General features: G+C 43.3%; 1 protein-coding gene across 8 annotated transcripts in view; it reads right to left on the bottom strand.

The window, feature by feature from the left end:
* The window catches only part of LOC106572387 (rap1 GTPase-activating protein 1), an 89,915-nt gene extending 82,855 nt beyond the window's left edge, over positions 1–7,060 (bottom strand). For all 8 annotated transcript variants that reach the window (XM_014146483.2, XM_014146486.2, XM_045696217.1 and 5 more), the window contains exon 1: positions 6,909–7,060. In XM_014146483.2, the coding sequence (XP_014001958.2) occupies positions 6,909–6,952 (44 nt within the window). In that variant the 5' untranslated portion in view covers positions 6,953–7,060. The remainder of the gene's footprint in view (positions 1–6,908) is intronic.
* Between the last annotated feature and the right edge of the window lie 12,314 nt (positions 7,061–19,374).

The raw sequence follows: 19,374 nt of genomic DNA on the forward strand, positions 1-19,374 counted from the left end.
TCAACATTCACAAGGCCGGAGGCCCAGACGGATTACCAAGGCGTGTACTCAGTAAATGCGCGGACCAACTGGCAAGTGTCTTCACTGACATTTTCAACCTCTCCCTGACCGAGTCTGTAATACCTACATGTTTCAAACAGACCACCATAGTCCCTGTGCCCAAGAAAGCAAAGGTAACGTAGCTAAATGACTACCGCTCCTAGCACTCACATCGGTAGCCATTATCCCGGAAACACTAGACCCACTCCAATTTGCATACCGCCTCAACAGATCCACAGATGACAAAATCTCAAGAGCACCCCACACTGCCCTTTCCCACCTGGACAAAAGGAACACCTATGTGAGAATGCTGTTCATTGACTACAGCTCAGAGTTCAACACCATAGTGCCCACAAACTCATCACTAAGCTAAGGGCCCTGGGACTAAATACCTCCCTCTGCAACTGGATCCTGGACTTCCTGACAGGCCGCCCCCAGGTGATAAGGGTAGGCAACAACACAACTGACACCCTGATCCTCAACACAGGGGCCCCTCAGAGGTGCGTACTTAGTGCCCTCCTGTACTCCTTGTTCACCCACGACTGCGTGGCCAAACACAACTCTAACATCATCATTACGTTTGCTGGCGACACAACAGTGGTAGGCCTGATCACCAACAACGATGAGACAGTCTATAGGGAGGAGGTCATAGACTTGGCAGTGTGGTGCCAGAACTACAATGTCTCCCTCAATGTGAGCAAGATAAAGGAGCTGATCGTGGACTACAGGAAAAGGAGGGCCGAAAAGGCCCCCATTATTAACATCCACAGGGCTGTAGTGGGGCGGATCAAGAGTTTCTAATTCCTTGATGTCCACACCACCTACAAACTATCATGGTCCAAACACACCAAGACAGCCGTGAAGAGGACACAACAACACCTTTTCCCCCTCAGGAGACTGGAAAGATGTGGCTTGGGTCCCCAGATCCTCAAAAGGTTCTACAGCTGCACCATCAAGAGCATCCTGACTGATTGCATCACCACCTGGTATGGCAACTGCTCGGCATCAGACCGTAAGGCGCTACTCTGCATTGAACTGCATTGTAGGTTAAGCGCTTGTAAAGTAAGCATTTCACGGTAAGGTCTACACCTGTTGTATTCATCACATGTAACAAATAACATTTGATTTGATTTGAAACACCTTGTACATTTTTAGGTTGCAGGAATTGTGTACAGATCCTTGCAACATGGGGCCGTTCATTATCATGCTGAAACATGAGGTTAAGGGTGGAGGATGAGTGGCATTACAATGGGCCTCAGGATCTCTTCACGGTATCTCTGTGCATTCAAATTGCCATCGATAAAATGCAATTGTGTTCGTTGTCCTAAGCTTATGCCTGACAATACCATAACCCCACCGCCACCATGGGGCACTTTGTTCACAACGTTGACATCAGCAAACCTCTCGCCCACATGACGCCATCTGCCCGGTACATTTGAAACTGGGATTCCCACGTGAAGAGAAAACTTCCACTGAAGTTGGTTACGACGCCAAATTTCAGTCAGGTCAAGACCCTGGTGAGGACGACTAGCATGTAAATGAGCTTCCCTGAGACTGTTTCCGACCGTTTGAGCAGAAGTTCTTCTGTTTTGCAAACTCGCAGTTTCATCAGCTGTCCGGGTGTTTTGTCTCAAACGATCCCGCAGGTGAAGATGCTGGATGTGGAAGTCCTGGGCTCGCATGGTTACACGTGGTCTGCGGTTGTGAGGCCGGTTGGACTTACTGCCAAATTCTCTAAAATGAGTTGGAGACGGCTTATAGTAGAGACATGAACATTACATTTTCTGGCAACAGCTCTGGTGGACATTACTGCAGTCAGCAAGCCAATTGCACGCTCCCTCAAAACAATATTTTGATTCAGTAGTTTTTGATCAGTTTTGATCAGTTTGAGTAAGTGTTAGTTGATTTATATTGTTAACAAATGAAAATAAAATCATATCAAAAGTGAAGTGAATATTGTATTTTGAAAATCAGATAGATTGAATATATTCTATATGCAAATTGAAAGATTGATTTGATGCAGTTAACAGGTGAATTTGTTTGTTGTATTTAGCCAATTGAAAATGTGCTTAGTGTTTTGAAACATGAGCCACAAACTTGTGAAATTGCACCAAAGTGATTGAAAAAAACGGTATGAGGTAAAAATACAGAAATGCACACTGTTCAGCAGTTATCAAACTATATAAACTCAGCAAAAAAAAGAAACGTCCTCTCACTGTCAACTGCGTTTATTTTCAGCAAACTTAACATGTGTAAATATTTGTATGAACATAACAAGATTCAACAATTGAGACATAAACTGAACAAGTTCCACAGACATGTGACTAACAGAAATGGAATAATGTGACCCTGAACAAAGGAGGGGGGGGGGGGGGTCAAATTAGAACAACAACGGAAGCCCGAGAGGCAGCTCCAAAAAATGTATTGGGGGGGCACACGGGGAGATTGGCGGAGTCAGGGTTTAGACCTGAGCCAACTCCACGTGTTTACCGTGGGGAGCGTGTGACCAGTCAGGCACCGTGTTATGCGGTGATGCGCACTGTATCTCCAGTGCGCATTCACAGCCCGGTGCGCTCGTTGCCGGCTCCCCGTACTTGCCGGGCTAAAGTGAGCATCCAGCCAGGATGGGTTGTGCCGGCTCAGCGCTCCTGGTCTCCAGTACACCTCCTCGGTCCAGGATATCCTGCGCCGGCTCCAGTCCGGAGCCTCCAGCGACGGTCAGCAGTCCGGAGCCTCCAGCGACAGCCTCCGGAGACGGTCCTCCAGTCCGGAGCCTCCGGAGACGGTCCTCCAGTCCGGAGCCTCCGGAGACGGTCCTCCAGTCCGGAGCCTCCGGAGACGGTCCTCCAGTCCGGAGCCTCCGGAGACGGTCCTCCAGTCCGGAGCCTCCGGAGACGGTCCTCCAGTCCGGAGCCTCCGGCGACGGTCCTCCAGTCCGGAGCCTCCGGCGACGGTCCTCCAGTCCGGAGCCTCCAGCGACGGTCCTCCAGTCCGGAGCCTCCAGCGACGGTCCTCCAGTCCGGAGCCTCCAGCGACGGTCCCCAGTCCGGAGCCTCCAGCGACGGTCCCCAGTCCGGAGCCTCCAGCGATGACCTCCATCGACAGTCCTCCAGTCCGGAGCCTCCAGCGACGGTCCCCAGTCCGGAGCCTCCAGCGACGGTCCCCAGTCCGGAGCCTCCAGCGAAGGTTCCCAGTCCGGAGCTTACAGGGGGGGTTCCTAGCCTGGAGTCCCCGACGACGATCTACGGTCCGGAGGTCCCGGCGACAATCCCTGAGGTCCCGGCGCCACCGAAGTGGGGGGAGCCTCAAACGGAGCGGGGTCTGCGTCCCGCACCGGAGCCTCCACCGAGAGTAGATGCCCACCCGGAACCTCCCCTATAGGTTCAGGTTTGCGGCCAGAGTCCGCACCTTTGGGGGGGGGGGTACTGTCACGCCCTGACCTTAGAGATCCTTATTATTCTCTATGTTTGGTTAGGTCAGGGTGTGACTCAGGTGGGAAAGTCTATGTTTTCTATTTCTTTGTTTTTGGCCGAGTGTGGTTCCCAATCAGAGGCAGCTGTCTATCGTTGTCTCTGATTGGGGATCATATATAAGTTGTCATTTTCCTTTTGGGTTTTGTGGGATCTTGTTTTCTGTTTAGTGTCTGTGCCTGACGGAACTGTTCGCTTTCGTTTGTTGCTGTAGTTATTTTGTTTTACTGTTTCTTGAATAAATGAATCATGAACACTTACCACGCTGCGCCTTGGTCTACTTCTACCACCAATGAGAGCCATTACAGACTTGCCGATCAAGCTCTTTCCAAAAGCCTTATCTCTGATGAAGCAAGCTAAATGACACGTGTTGTTTCCTTAGCTAGCTAGCTAAATGCCAAATGGATCTGTCAACCCTCACGTATCTGAAAATACAGTGGCAAGAAAAAGTATCTGAACCCTTTGGAATTACCTGGATTTCTGCATTAAATTGGTCATCAAATTTGATCTGCTCTTCCTCTAAGTCACAACAATAGACAAACATAGTGTGCTTAAACAAATAACACGCAACTTATTGTATTTTTGTTGTCTATATAGAATACATCATTTAAACATTCACAGTGTAGGTTGGGAAAAGTATGTGATCCCCCTAGGATAATGATTTCTCCAAAATCTAATTGTTCAGGAGTCAGCTAACCTGGAGTCCAATCAATGAGACGAGATTGGAGATGTTGGTTAAAGCTGCCCTGTAAAACACACTCACAATATTTGAGTTTGCTACTCACAAGAAGAATTTCCTAATGTGAACCACGCCTCGAACAAAAGAGATCTCAGAAGACCTAAGATTAAGAATGGTTGACATGCAAAAAGCTGGCAAGGGTTACACAAGTATCTCTAAAAGCCTTGATGTTCATCAATCCATGGTAAGAGAAATGATCTATAAATGGATAAAGTTCAGCACTGTTGCTACTTTCCCTGGGAGTGGCTGTCCTGCAAAGATGACTGCAAGAGCACAGCGCAGAATGCTCAATGAGGTTAATTAAGAAGAATCCTAGAGTGTCAGCTAAAGACTTACAGAAATCTCTGGAACACGATAACATCTCTACTTTGACGAGTCTACGATACGTAAAACACTAAACAAGAATGGTGCTCATAGGAGGATACCATGGAAGAAGCAACTGCTGTCCAAAAGAAAACATTGCTGCACATCTGAAGTATGGAAAAGTGCACCTGGATGTTCCACAGCGCTACTGGCAGAATATTCTGTGGACAGATGAAACTACAGCTGAATTGTTTGGAAGGAACACACAACACTATGTGTGGAGAAAAAAATGCACAGCACACCAACATCTCATCCCAATTGTAAAGTATGGTGGAGGGAGCATCATGTTTTGGGGCTGCTTTGCTGCCTCAGGGCCTGGACAGCTTGCTATCATCGACGGGAAAATGAATTCCCAAGTTTATCAAAACATTTTGCAGGAGAATGTTAGGCTATCTGTCCGCCAATTGAAGCTCAACAGAAGTTTGATGATGCAACAGGACAACAACCCAAAACACAGAAGTAAATCAACAACAGAATGGCTTCAACAGAAGAAAATACACCTTCTGGAGTGGCCCAGTCAGAGTCCTGACCTCAACCCGATTGAGATGCTGTGGCATGACCTCAAGAGAGCAGTTCACACCAGACATCCCAAGAATATTGCTGAACTGAAACAGTTTTGTAAAGAGGAATAGTCCAAAATTCCTCCTGACTGTTGTGCCGGTCTGATCCGAAACTACAGAAAACGCTTGGTTGAGGTTATTGCTGCCAAAGGAGGGTCAACCAGTTATTAAATCCAAGGGTTCACATACCTTTTCCACCCTGCATTGTGAATGTTTACACAGTGTGTTCAATAAAGACATTGAAAATGTATAATTGCTTGTATGTTATTAGTTAATGCAGACTGTGTTTGTCTATTGTTGTGACCTAGATGAAGTTCAGATCAAATTTTATGACCAATGTATGCAGAAATCCAGGTATTTCCAAAGGGTTCACATCCTTTTTCTTGCCACTGTACATGATCAATTGATGTTGACTAATCATGAAAGTATGCAGTTACTTGATGTATAACTCCGATGATAGCACTAAATGGGGAATAATTGGAAATGTGTAGTTTTGACTATGCTCTTCCAAGAGGTGATGATATTAAAACCAAATAGTTTAAACATTTATTTAACAATCTCTTGAAAACGCCATGTAGTTGCCAATGGTTTTAGTATAGCTAGGGGTCTCCTTGCCCCCCAGCAGCCAAATCGAACGCTCCGCACCGTATTGTGACGTTTTATTGATAATGGCCTATTGAAAATGTGCTTAGAGTTTTGAAACACAAGCCATTTTGATTATCTGTTTTAAATGTTTGTGCCTAGAGTTGTGAAAATGTACAACATACTTGTGAAAATTGCACCAAAGTGATTGAAAACACCTAATTGTGGTGTTAATTCCTACATGGTGTCTATAGGGGAGTATCCAGCAGGTCAGAGGAGGGAGAAGCCACCTGAGACCTCCATTTACACTGTTACTGGAAAACCTAGGATACCGTACAGTACAACACAAAAACATACAAAGTGTGCACATGATCAGACAGATAGAAGACTTTAGAAACATGTGTCGTGCACACACACTCATACTGTGTATAGACTCTGCTTATCCAATCTGTAAGTGAGGAACCTATTGCATAAAGAGAGTCAATCAAATCAAGATCGCTTGATAGATTGATTAAATAGACTAATTTTGTTTACAGTTAACAACCTGTCAGTGTGTGTGTGTGTGTGTGTGTGTGTGTGTGTGTGTGTGTGTGTGTGTGTGTGTGGTGTTTAACTGCACAGTGAGCCACAGTGTCTACTCTAATTCAATAACTTCAGCTCTGACGGGCCTCTCTCCCTCTTTACAGTCTTCTATCAGCGTTCCTGTCTGTGCAGCTTCCACTGAAACTCTCTTCTCTCCCTCTTCACCACCCTCCACCCTGCCAAGCCTCCTGTGACTGTCAGTCAGTCAGGAAATCAGTGTTTAGCTGGGGTTGAGTCTGTAATAGCTGATGTTAAATAATGCAGCACAACCAGGGTCAACTGCATTGTCATGTTCAGGGAAGCAGGGAATGGTTTATAGCAAGCACAGCAACTTCAAACAGAAATCACACCCCTTGGTGACAAGCAGGCAGGCACACACACTCACAAGCCTGTGTACACGTGCAAGCACACACACACACACAGACACACACACACACACACACACACACACACAGACACACACACAGACACACACACACACACACACACACACACACACACACACACACACACAGTAAAAGGTGCAGAGTAAGGTTGAACAGCTCTGTAAATGAGAATGCTATTCCCTCTTACCCTCCATATGCTCCAAAGGTGAAACTCCTCTTTCTCTGCGCCATGCCGGCTAATGGAGCGGGAAGTGGACCAACAGTGCGTGAGTCAACTCAGCACTCAATGGAGCCTCTTCTTCTGTCACTGACTCCCTCACGTCGACTCTGTGTGTGTATGAAAGGGAGTGTGTGGCTGTCTGCTCTGCTCTGCTCCACTCCCTCCCTCCCTCCCTCCCTCCCTCCCTCCCTCCCTCCCTCCCTCCCTCCCTCCCTCCCTCCCTCCCTCCCTCCATCCATCCCTCCCTCCCTCCCTCCCTCCCCTCTCACGCCTCCTCAACAAACATGAGGAGGAGGGGAGGGGGAGAGTAGGGGGCTGCTGACCATATCAGTCTCCCAGAGAACCAGGAGGAGCCCTCTTCAGCCCCTTACCCTAGTCATTGAGACCAGAGGGGACAGGAGGACAGGCACCAAATGTCTATCTCCTTATCTCCAATAGATTTATCATCCGATAAGGATTAATTCAATAGTTTGCTGATGGGTGCAATTAATGAGAGTACTATTTATACAATTCAGATGAGGACAGAAAAGGAGTGCCATTGGAGGTAATGTCATAGATGACAGAAAACAACAAGTTCAACGTGGTGAGAAATGTGATGCAGCTCTTTATCTTCACAATCTGTTGGGAACTTGTTTTTCATTCCTCTCTCTCTGTTTCTCTCTCTAGCTCTCCGTCTATCTCTGTCTCTCTCTCTGCGGCAGCTGGTCAAACAGCACAGCGCCGGAGGCTTTACTGATCAGGCCAAACAGATCATTACTCTTCTCAAACATTGAAATCACAAAGAGACACCACCAGCTCCAGGATATCAACTGTTCCATCATAGTGAATACGAGAGCTCCCAGTTACAAGAAATTAGTCAAAAACAGGAAAGAAGAAGTACCACTCTCTCACCACTTACCATCTCTTACTACTTACTCCCTACCACATACAGTAATTCCCCTTAGCAGGTAGTGTAACCTTAGTGCTACAGGAGAGATGTTTAGATCTGATACTAGGGTGTGTTCTATCCTGTAGCGCTGTATATCACTATAGAGATTGACTTCATTGATTAACTGGAGTACATTCTTGGACAGAATAGTCAACTCCTCTGGCAGACAGCTCCACTTGAGGCACTGGTAAAGCAGGATCACTGCTACCATAGGAATAGAGTCATATATATATATATATTATATATATAAAACACTTCATTCTTAACTATGCTAAAAAGGCATCATTGTAAGTGAACGTAGGATTGGACAGAGACATTTTCTGGTTGAAATAAGACGTGTTTTCCATTCTATCTGACTGGAAATAATTCCATCATGAACAAATTCCATCAGGAACAAAACTCTCCAATCTAGTTGCTCACTTTCCCCTTAGGACCAGTGAGGTCTAACACCATAACTGCAGAGCACTCCTTGTAATTAGAAGGATAGGCACTTAATTAATCAATGTAATTGATTAATAAACATAAACAGATAGACAGATACATCGTCTGTTTGCTCAAATAATGTATTGTATGCTAGATGAATTGAACCATCTGAAAAGCAGAAGAGAATCAGAACGTCCCAACAGTCTTGACGTGCTGCTGAATTGATAAACGAGGACGTTTCAGCAGTGTCTGTTCTGTGCTGTACTGCCAGTGACCTGGACTAGTAAATATTCTGATTGCAGAGAGAGATTACAGCCAGAAGACAGAGATCATTACTGAAGACTCACACAGGCTTCACAGTTTACACTATAAAATGTTTACATCTGCACACACATTACTGTTAGTGTAGCTCAGGCAGACTCAGCCCTCAATTAAAGAAATGGAGGAATTATTGGGAAAACTCAATCAACAACATGAAGATGAAGTCATGACAAATTAACTTGAGTTGAAAGTGTGAAGACTTTTGGGATGTTCTGCATTTCAGACGATTCAATTAATCTAAGCTGTGAGTAACTGCGAGTGAGTGAGTGAGTGAGTGAGTGAGTGAGTGAGTGAGTGAGTGAGTGAGTTTTAATCACAGCAGCAGGAACAGGACTGCAGTCCCATAGGTCCTCTGACTGGCTACTCTTTTGTCTTAAAAAATTGTGAGATGGCAGGAAGACCCTCAACAAGGACAAAGAAGCACAGATCCCTCAGTGATAATAACAAACCTCTCCTTCAGATTCACACTGCTATTGATCCACTACAGGGTGATTCCATGCCAGGACAGCCCGAAAATATTTTTGGGATGTCAGATTGTTCTGGCAATTTTTGCATTTAAACAGTTTTTGAGAAAGTCATAATGAAAGTGGACATTTTAGGCCCTTTATAGAGCTATACATGCCTCCTGTAAGACCCTATGATCTGTGAACTGTGCATGATACAGACAACATCTTGGAGTCATTTTAAGACATATTGTTTGGAACAATATATACAAGTATATCACATTTCCACAGTGGGCAATCTGCTAATTTTGAAGTTATGATATATTTTATGAGCACCACCAACACAGTGAATGGGAAAATGGATTCAAAGGGAACTCCCTCTGCTGGTGATTTGATAAATTTGCAATCCTAAAAGAGGGAAATGATTGCATAATTAACAATAATGTCTATTTCTATGTACAAAATTTGTCATATCTTCAAAAGTACAAGAGAGCCCACTCTGAAAATGTGATGTACTTGTAGAGTATATTGTTCCAAACAATAGGTCTTAAAATGAACAAAATCAAAAAGGGTATAATATTTTATTGTTCAATATTATTAATATTTTATTTTTCAATAAATGAATGTGACATGTTTTTATTCCAGAATCTAGACATACTCCATATTTGAGAGCATACTATAATGAGACCAAGATGTCTGTATCACGTACAGTTCATGGATAGGTCTAAAAAGGACCTAAAATGTTTGTTTTTTAAATAACTATGATACAAATGTAAAAAGCATGTCAAACATCCTTCCTCCCATTGAAGTTTATATGTGAGAATTGCCTGAACAATCTAACATACCCAAAATTTTTCCGGGCTGTCCTAGCGTGGAATCGCACAAAACTGATATCACCCTCTAGCAAAACAACACAACATGAAAAAAAAGAAACAGTGCATTTTACAAAATATAGAGTTGAACTTAAAGAGTAAGTAGTCATTGATCCACTATACATCACCCCCTAGCCAAAAAAAACAACAACATGAAAGAAAAATAAACAGTTTTACAAAATATAGAGTTGAACTAAGTGGGGAGAGAGTCAATGTTAGGATAACCCAATTATAACTTATTCTCAACAACAAGCATTGATCAATGGCACAGGAGGTTGGTGGCACCTCAATGGTGAGGACGGGCTCGTGGTAATGGATGGAGCAGAATTAGTGGAATGGTATCAAACACATCAAACATATGGTTTCCCTTGTGTTTGATGCCATTCAATTTGCTCTGTTCCAGCCATTACTATAACCCGTCCTCCCCTCAGCAGCCTCCACTGATTGATGGATACCTTATTAAAAAAGTACATTGAGTGAACAAAATAATAGGAACTTTCCATGACATAGAATGACCAGGTGAATCCAGGTGAAAGTTATGATCCCTTATTGATGTCACTTGTTAAATCCACTTCAATCAGTGTAGATGAAGGGGAGGAGACATGATAAAGAAGGATTTTTAAGCCTTGAGACAATAAGACATGGATTGTGTATGTGTACCATTCAGAGGGTGAATGGGCAAGACAAAATATTTAAGTGCCTTTGAATGGAGTATGGTAGTAGGTGCTAGGCACACCGGTTTGAGTGTGTCAAGAACTGCAACGCTGCTGGGTTTTTCGACACTCAACATTTTCCTGTGGTCCACCACCAAAAGGACATCCAGCCAACTTGACACACCTCCGGAAGGCATTGGAGTCAACATAGGCCAGCATCCCTGTGGAACGCTTCGACACCTTGTAGAGTCCATGACCCGACGAATTGAGGCTGTTCTGAGGGCAATAGTGGGTACAACTAAATATCAGGAAGGTGTTCCTAATGTTTTGTACACTCAGTGTATATTATGAACACACGACAGAGACGGTCTTACTACATCCCCTGTTGTAAATGGAGCAGGTTGTCTCCTCCTTTAGACCGGCAATCTGTTCATGTGTAAATAAGGCTGCGTGCATTCAATAATGTATCTCCAATCTGGGCTATGTGGAGAGGATAGAGGGAGAGCAAGAGATATGGCCAGGGAGGGCTGATGCAGATTGGGCTCTGGTTTCAGCAGCCAGGCAGGAAATGTGCTATTAAAAAATGAATCAGTGTGTGTCTGGCCTGCTTTGTGTGTACAGTTCCTTTATTCCAGGTCTGGGACCTCCATTCATCCTTTCTACCCCTTTTAAAATAAATCACATTTTCCCTGTGGAGAGATTTAATGTGTTAAAGGCAAACCAAACAATATCAATCATGTGGGTTTGCAAACAAACTAGGCTAAAAAAAGGCCTGGGCCCACAGCATCATCTATCCCTTTACCTCTTTATACTCTCCAAGTTTAAAGTAGAGTAAAATAGTTGATACATAGATTTATCCTTGCCGATAACCAACAGATTTCTTTCATCCAATTTCCACCCAACAGAGGTGGAACAGACTCTTTAAAGATGAAATACGCAGTAGGGGAAACAGGGCCACTATCCGCCCACCGGCATTGTTATTGTTTTTGTTTTGTTGACGAAGTGAAGGTGAGGAGCATCGTGCAACGTGGTAAAAAAAACTGCAGTTCATATTCTGCTGTTCAATCGCGTATGCAATGATGTACGAGAAACAGGCAATGTCCCTGATCTGACTTGTTTCAATACGCAGAGGCAATATCCCTCATCTTACCTGTTTCATTACGCAGAGGCAATATCCCTGATCTTACCTGTCAACACACAGAGGCAATATCCTTGATCTTACCTGTCAACACACAGAGGCAATATCCTTGATCTTACCTGTTTCAATACGCAGAGGCAACTTCCCTGATCTGACCTGTTTCAATACGCAGAGGCAATATCCCTGATCTGAGCTGTTTCAATAGGCAGAGGCAATATCCCTGATCTTACCTGTTTCAATAGGCAGAGGCAATATCCCTGATCTTACCTGTTTCAATAGGCAGAGGCAATATCCCTGATCTTACCTGTTTCAATAGGCAGAGGCAATATCCCTGATCCTACCTGTTTCAATAGGCAGAGGCAATATCCCTGATCTGACCTGTGCACATAGCAATCTCTTGCTTTTAGGTAGGTTAAACATAATATCTCTCTCACATACAAATTCATCCTTAATGTAACAAAAGGCTCTATGTTGTTGTTGACTGTTTGACATGGGTGGTGTTGAGGCCACTGGGCTGTGTGTGGTTGTACAGTGTCCCACAGGGCCCTGGGAGCTACACACACATCCGCATGCACACGCACACCATTGGGATGTGCTCCACACACTGTGGCCTTTCATAGGGTCTCATTAGAGGGGCAGGATATTATGGCTGACAGCACATGAAAAGAAGTGTTGTTGTTCAGGCTACCCTATTGGAACTCTCTCTCTCACCTATTACCTCACTCCCTCTTTCTGTGTATCAGGCAAGACAACAGCTAGGCCTACATGTTTAATGTATACTGCAGATGAGAGGGAGAGGGAGACTCACAGGTGACCAATGGAAAGGGGATGGAAGTGAATAACATTTTAACCTCCTGAATAGATCTATAATTGAGTTTATAAACTGAAGACGTGACATGAAAGCTAATAGGCATCATATACTCTATTATGAATGACTTGCAAGGCAGTTCTGTGGTGAGGTGAAGGCGATAGGGACACATTGCTCTTAGGCATCGATCGATCTCTGTTCCCAGAGAAAGAGAAATATCTATTTCAGTTGTAATGGATCCTCTGTGGCCCAGGCAGCCCCCCTCCCACACAATCCATAGAGACCCAGCCCAGTGAAGACAGACTGAACAGCATGGAACATAACACAACGCAACTTGATTTCCCACGGCAGATAAAAAAACGATAGATAAATGGCCGTTTTTAGTCTTTTAACGACTGTAGGATAGTGTAAAAGTGAAAAGCTGACATGCCTTGCGTTGGAATAACCCAGAACAATATTACCTGTTTGGATAAATAAATAGGCATGCAGAGTGAAACAATCAGAAATCAGATTAGAAAGTATTAATAATAATGAATCAAACATTTAATGTTTTATCAACAGTGTGACTAAATCAGTGTGTACTGTACCTAATAGCCTAGTGAGGATGTCCATGGGGACAGGGCGGGGAGGGCAGAGTAAGAGTGTCCTCTGCTGGAAAACTGAGGAATTGATACATTTCATCAGCCATCAAGGGGCTGCCGAAGGGGTGACAGTGATAGCTCTCGTTATATGCCAGGTCGCAATTGTAAATGAGAACTTGTTCTCAACTTGCCTACCTGGTTAAATAAAGGTGAAATAAATAAAATATGTCCGGAGCCACAGATCTACTGGAATACTCCTCAGTATGCCCAGGGGTCCACCACAGTCAATCTGTAAATGAGGGGAGTTTATAGATGTGTCAGCCAGAGAGATGCTCACAAAATAGTGGGGCATGAGGGTAGGGGGATAAAGCAGGGAGTTTGGGGCCCCGTCATGTACATGGCACACTGACAGGGGCCTGGCTGGCTTTAACTCCCTGAGGCGAGACGGAGAGCAGGAGAGTGGAAAGAGCAGACCAGCTACAGGGGCTACTAAGGCTATTACTTATGAATGTATTATTTAACTCAAAGGGTGGACTAGCAGCCATTGTGAGTGTACCCATAGCAAAGCAGAAAGTAAAAGCAGGAAGTAAAAGCAGGAAGTGTACCCTTCAATATGTGCTGTGAGTTGTTGATTCAACTCAACTGATATTACAAAAAGTACATTCCACTGTATGAGCCACATCAGTTAACATCATTTGAATGACCATTCTACATTACCATATACATTATTACATCATAATACCTGGCAGCCATTGTGCGTGCATCCATGAGTTTACCAGTCAAATTGAGGTTAGAGGCTCCAAGCCCGTTCTATTCATTATATTTCTATGATGACTCATTCACGGCCACTTATCATGGTACATGTACTGTATCTAAGTAACCCACAGAGAATACCAATTCCCAGAGAGCTAGTGGTTAGCTACATCAGCAAACATATGGCTGAGGTTGAGGTTACAGAATACCATACTACATGTATTTGGATAGACATTGTAAGACCAACTGTCTATCTATTATGGTCAGTGCCTATGATAGCAATATGAACCGACCACACTGTACACAAAAAGGCAAAAGCAAATGAGTTTCACATGCTTTCATGACAAGTCATGCCTGAAGGCCACTGATGCAGGAGTCATACATGCCTCCTTGTTGGTTTTCCACAGGTGAAAAATGTCATAGTATAATTTATTAATTCATTACTATTGACTGGACTCACCATGTTATTTGCAACTCAGTGGGACAGAACGCACACAGAGGAAACAAGCAGAAATCACTACAGGGGTAGAAACTGGGAACCCAGTCACTTGTAAGAATGGTGCCAGCTTTCCTCCAGACGTGATGCTTGGCATTCAGGCCAAATAGTTCAATCTTGGTTTCATCAAACCAGAGCATCTTGTTCCTTATGGTCTGAGAGTCCTTTAGGTGCCTTTTGGCAAACTCCAAGTGGGCTGTCATGTGCCTTTTACTGAGGAATGGCTTCCATCTGGCCACTCTACCATAAAGGCCTGATTAGTGGGATGCTGCAGAGATGGTTGTCCGTCTGGAAGGTTCTCCCATCTCCACAAAGGAACTCTGGAGCTCTGTCAGAGTGACCATTGGGTTCTTGGTCACCTCCCTGACAAAGGCCCTTCTCCCAGTTTAACCGGGTAACCGTTTAACCGGGTGGCCAGCTCTAGGAAGAGTCTTGGTGGTTCCAAACATCTTCCATTTCAGAATAATGGAGGCCACTTTATTCTTGGGGACCTTCAATGCTACGGAAATGTTTTGGTATCCTTCCCGAGATCTGTGCCTTGACACAATTCTATCTCGGAGATCTACAGACTATTCCTTCAACCTCATGGCTTGGTTTTTGCTCTGACATTCACTCTAATTTGTGGAACCTTATATAGACAGGTGTGTGCCTTTCCAAATCATGTCCAATCAATTTAATTTACCACAGGTGGACTCCAATCAAGTTGTAGAAACATCTCAAGGATGATCAATGGAAACAGGATGCACCTGAGTTCAATTTGTAGTCTCATAGCAAAGGGTCAGAATACTTACGTATGTAAATAAGGTATTTCTGTTATTTTTTATATTTATGTACATTTGCAAACATTTCTAAAAACCTGTTTTCACTTTGTCATTATCGGGTATTGTGTGTAGATTGATTAGGAAAAAATGTATTTAATCCATTTTAGAATAAGGCAGTAACGTAACAAAATGTGGAAAAAGTCAAGGGGTTTGAATACTTTCCTAATGCGCTGTAAGTTGATTTATAACGTTATATAGGGAAATTGTATGGAACACTAGTGTTTGTGTGGGAAGATATGAAAAGGGAGATGAAATGGTATGTGTGTATAATCGGTTACTAGAGATTTGATAAAGTAGCAATGGAAAAAAATTATAATAATATACAACTAGCACACCCACACGTAGACAGTGGTGTAAAAAGTATTAAGAGAAATTAATAGTATAATGGCCTACTAGACTTGACAAAGTAACAATGTATGAATGTATAATGGGTTGCAAGAGTTTAACTTGCTAGGTAGAGAGACATATTATGCACAAAGCACGCCATCTATAGGCAACTGATTGACAGTGCCAGCCCAGTTATGATGAAAGTTGATCCCAGAAAGTTTCTCTTACCTTCTGAATTGGCCAATGTATTTTATAATTTCGCCGCATTACATTTGATTCTAATAATAATAGACATTCAATAACTGTGAAGCAGAGAGTGAATATACAACAGAAATTGGTAATAAATATATAGAGTAACATTGTTAGGGTGGACTAAAATGAAAACTATTCCTACCAATAGTAATTTAATTTGAAGAATTAAATCCTTCAAAACAAGGTCACATGACTAACAGAGGGATTGAGCGTTGTGAATGATTAAATTAGAGGCCGCCATCTGGTGTTTGGGTTAGAGATAAGCTTCCTGTGGACAAACAGATAGCCACCAGTACTCACTGAACTCAAGCAGGCTGTAAGGGACATAGTGGGAAATTTGGGACAGAGGTATGAATAATTGAATAACCAGTGATTTAAGTAAGAAGGTAATGTAATCTAAAACAATAATCTGTTTCCATTACGTGGAACTGTGTCCAAAATAGAAGTAGATTCAAGTACCAAATATTGAGCTGATAAGCCAGTACCAACTTTCTGAAGGACCTGCAGTAGCAGATGTGTTAAACAACAGGTTTCATATTTTGACTAGTTGATGGAAGAATCAGTACAGGACATACAGTACCAGTCAACAGTTTGGACACACCTACTCATTCAAAGTGTTAAACAAATCCAAATATATTTTAGATTCTTCAAAGTAGCCACCCTTTGCCTTGATGACAGCTTTGCTCACTCAACCAGCTTCATGAGTGGGTCACCTGGAATGCATTTCAATTAACAGGAGTGCCTTGTTAAAAGTTAATTGGTGGAATTTCTTTCCTTGGCGTTTGAGCCAATCAGTTGGGTTGTGACAAGGTAGGGGTGGTATACAGAAGATAGGCCTATTTGGTAAAAGACCAAGTCCATATTATGGCAAGAACAGCTCAAATAAGCAAAGAGAAACGACAGTCCACCATTACTTTAAGACATGAAGGGCAGTCAATCCGGAAAGTGTCAAGAACTTTTAAAGTTTCCTCAAGTGCAGTCGCAAAAACCATCAAGCGCTATGATGGAACTGGCTCTCATGAGGACCGCCACAGGAAAGGAAGACCCAGAGATACTTCTGCTGTAGAGGATAAGTTCCTTAGAGTTTACTGCACCTCAGATTGCAGCCCAAATAAATGCCTCACAGAGTTCAAGTAACATCAACTGTTCAGAGGAGACTGCCTGAATCAGGCCTTCATGGTCCAATTGCTACAAAGAAACCACTACTTAAAGGACACCAATAATAAGAAGAGACTTGCTTGGGCCAAGAAACACAAGAAATGGACATTAGACCAGTGGAAATCTGTCCTTTGGTCTGCTGAGTCCAAATCTGAGATTGTTGGTTCCAAACGCTGTGTCTTTGTGAACGGATGATCTCCGCATGTGTGGTTCCTACCGTGAAGCATGGAGGAGGAGGTTTGATGGTGTTGGGGTGCTTTGCTGGTGACAGTCTGTGAATCATTTAGAATTCAAGGCACGCTTAACCAGCATGTCTACCACAGCATTTTGCAGTGATATGCCATCCCATCTGTTTCGCGCTTAGTGGGAGTATCATTTGTTTTTCAACAAGACAATGACCCAACACACGTCCAGGCGGTATAAGGGCTATTTGACTAAGAAGGAGAGTGATAGAGTGCTGCATCAGATGACGTGGCCTCCACAATCACCCAACCTCAACCCAATTGAGATAGTTTGGGATGAGTTGGACCGCAGAGTGAAGGAAAAGCAGCCAACAAGTGCTCAGCATATGTAGGAACTCCTTCAAGACTGTTGGAAAAGCAGTCCAGGTGAAGCTGGTTGAGAGAATGCCAAAAGTGTGCAAAGCTGTCATCAAAGCAAAGGGGGGCTACTTTGAAGAAATGTGTTTAACACTTTTTTTGGTTACTACATGATTCCATATGTGTTATTTCATAGTTTTGATGTCTTCACTAATATTCTACAATGTAGAAAACAGTAAAAATAAAGAAAACCCTGGAATTAGGTGTGTCCAAACTTTTGACTGGTAATGTATGTGTGAAATTTGTTTTGATTTAGAATGGACCATTATCATGCACCTGTCTCTAACCAGGAAAAGAAAAGACATGGTCTCTCTCTTGCTCACACACATATGTAAATGTCATCCCAGCACCCATAACCAATCTCAGCGACTCGCCCTAAATGTAAATTATATGAGTGTCATATGTACAGGCCCTCTGTTAATCATGTAATGAAACCAGGCAAGCAAGTATGCATCACCATGAGTACACCTTGATAAATAACCAGTCACAGAGCCAAGCCAGTGATGCAAACATGAGGTAAATATAGCACAATTCCAAAGCGGCAGAGGAGAGGATGGTGGTAGTGGTGGGGTGACTCATTCCAAAACCATCAAAGAGAAAGTATTCTCTCCAGCTTTAATAATCTGCTAGCTGTCAGTTCTTGTACAGTTCACATCACATCTGCATCCCAAACACTATTTCCTACATACTGTACTACTTTTGACCAGAGCCCTATGCACTACTGTATATAGGGAATTGAGTGCCCACATCGTCAGAGTGGGTGTTGAAACAGCAGCACACAGATGTGGTCTCCAGATAAATCATTGATTGCAGAGGAAACTGATGCATTCATACCACTATGCCTTGTAAAAAAAGACCATTAGTACCAACATCCACCTCTAGATAGTGTTTGTGCTACAGTAGCTAGCTGCCTGGCCTGCAACAGCTATGAAGACCACTGAACAGATGTATAATTACCACTTCATTGTTAACATAGCTATCAGTAGGCACATGTACAGTATATTTCAAACAGGAATAGAAAGATATGAAAAATATGACGTTACTTCAGTGTGTTAGCCCTGCAAGTTATACTCGACCACCTTCTGAGCCTCCTTGAACAACATTGACCCTAGTAATTACAAGCCTGTAATTGAGACAACACTGACCGTGCTATAATTAAGATGGTGTTCATTACCATATTATAGCACAGTACATCATACTGTAGAATGTAATTGGGGAGAGAGAAAGAGAGAATGAGGAAGTGAGAGAATGAAAATGAGAGAAAAATTATCTGATGCACACCCACAGACCCCAATGTCACATAGTTTGACTTCTACAGTGCAGTCAGAACACAAGCAGCATGATAACGAAATAAGCAGAGAGAGCATAATCTCCTGAGCAGCCAGCCCAGCGGCCTCATACACTTCTAGCTACCGCATAAATAATCCATGATATGAGATCTGGCGGAGCTTTAATGGAAATTGATTGGGAGAAGTTCAGAGGCTTTTCTCTCTCCTCAGCTAGTTCTGATGCACTGGGGGTACTGGAGGGAGAGTAATGAGCAGCACTGAGGGGCTGACTGACTGGCTACACTGTTAGACAGACTGAATGTAGGTCTTATGAATGCTAACTGATGCTTAGGTTGGCGATAATGTGGAAGGGTAATGTTTTAGGATACACTCTTTTCATGGCACTTCGATACAAAGTGATTTTCGTAGCAGTTTAGGAGAGCATTTTTGCTAACCCGTTTCCTAACCTTAACCTCAGTCTCCTAACCTATTACGTTAATTCTCCTAACATGCTGCATAAGTTCGCCTAACCTGCTATGAAAAAGTTACTTCAGTATCGAAGTGCTGTGAAAGTGTTTCCCATATTCTTTTA

This window comes from Salmo salar, chromosome ssa15, assembly GCF_905237065.1.
Source record: "Salmo salar chromosome ssa15, Ssal_v3.1, whole genome shotgun sequence".
Taxonomy (NCBI): domain Eukaryota; kingdom Metazoa; phylum Chordata; class Actinopteri; order Salmoniformes; family Salmonidae; genus Salmo; species Salmo salar.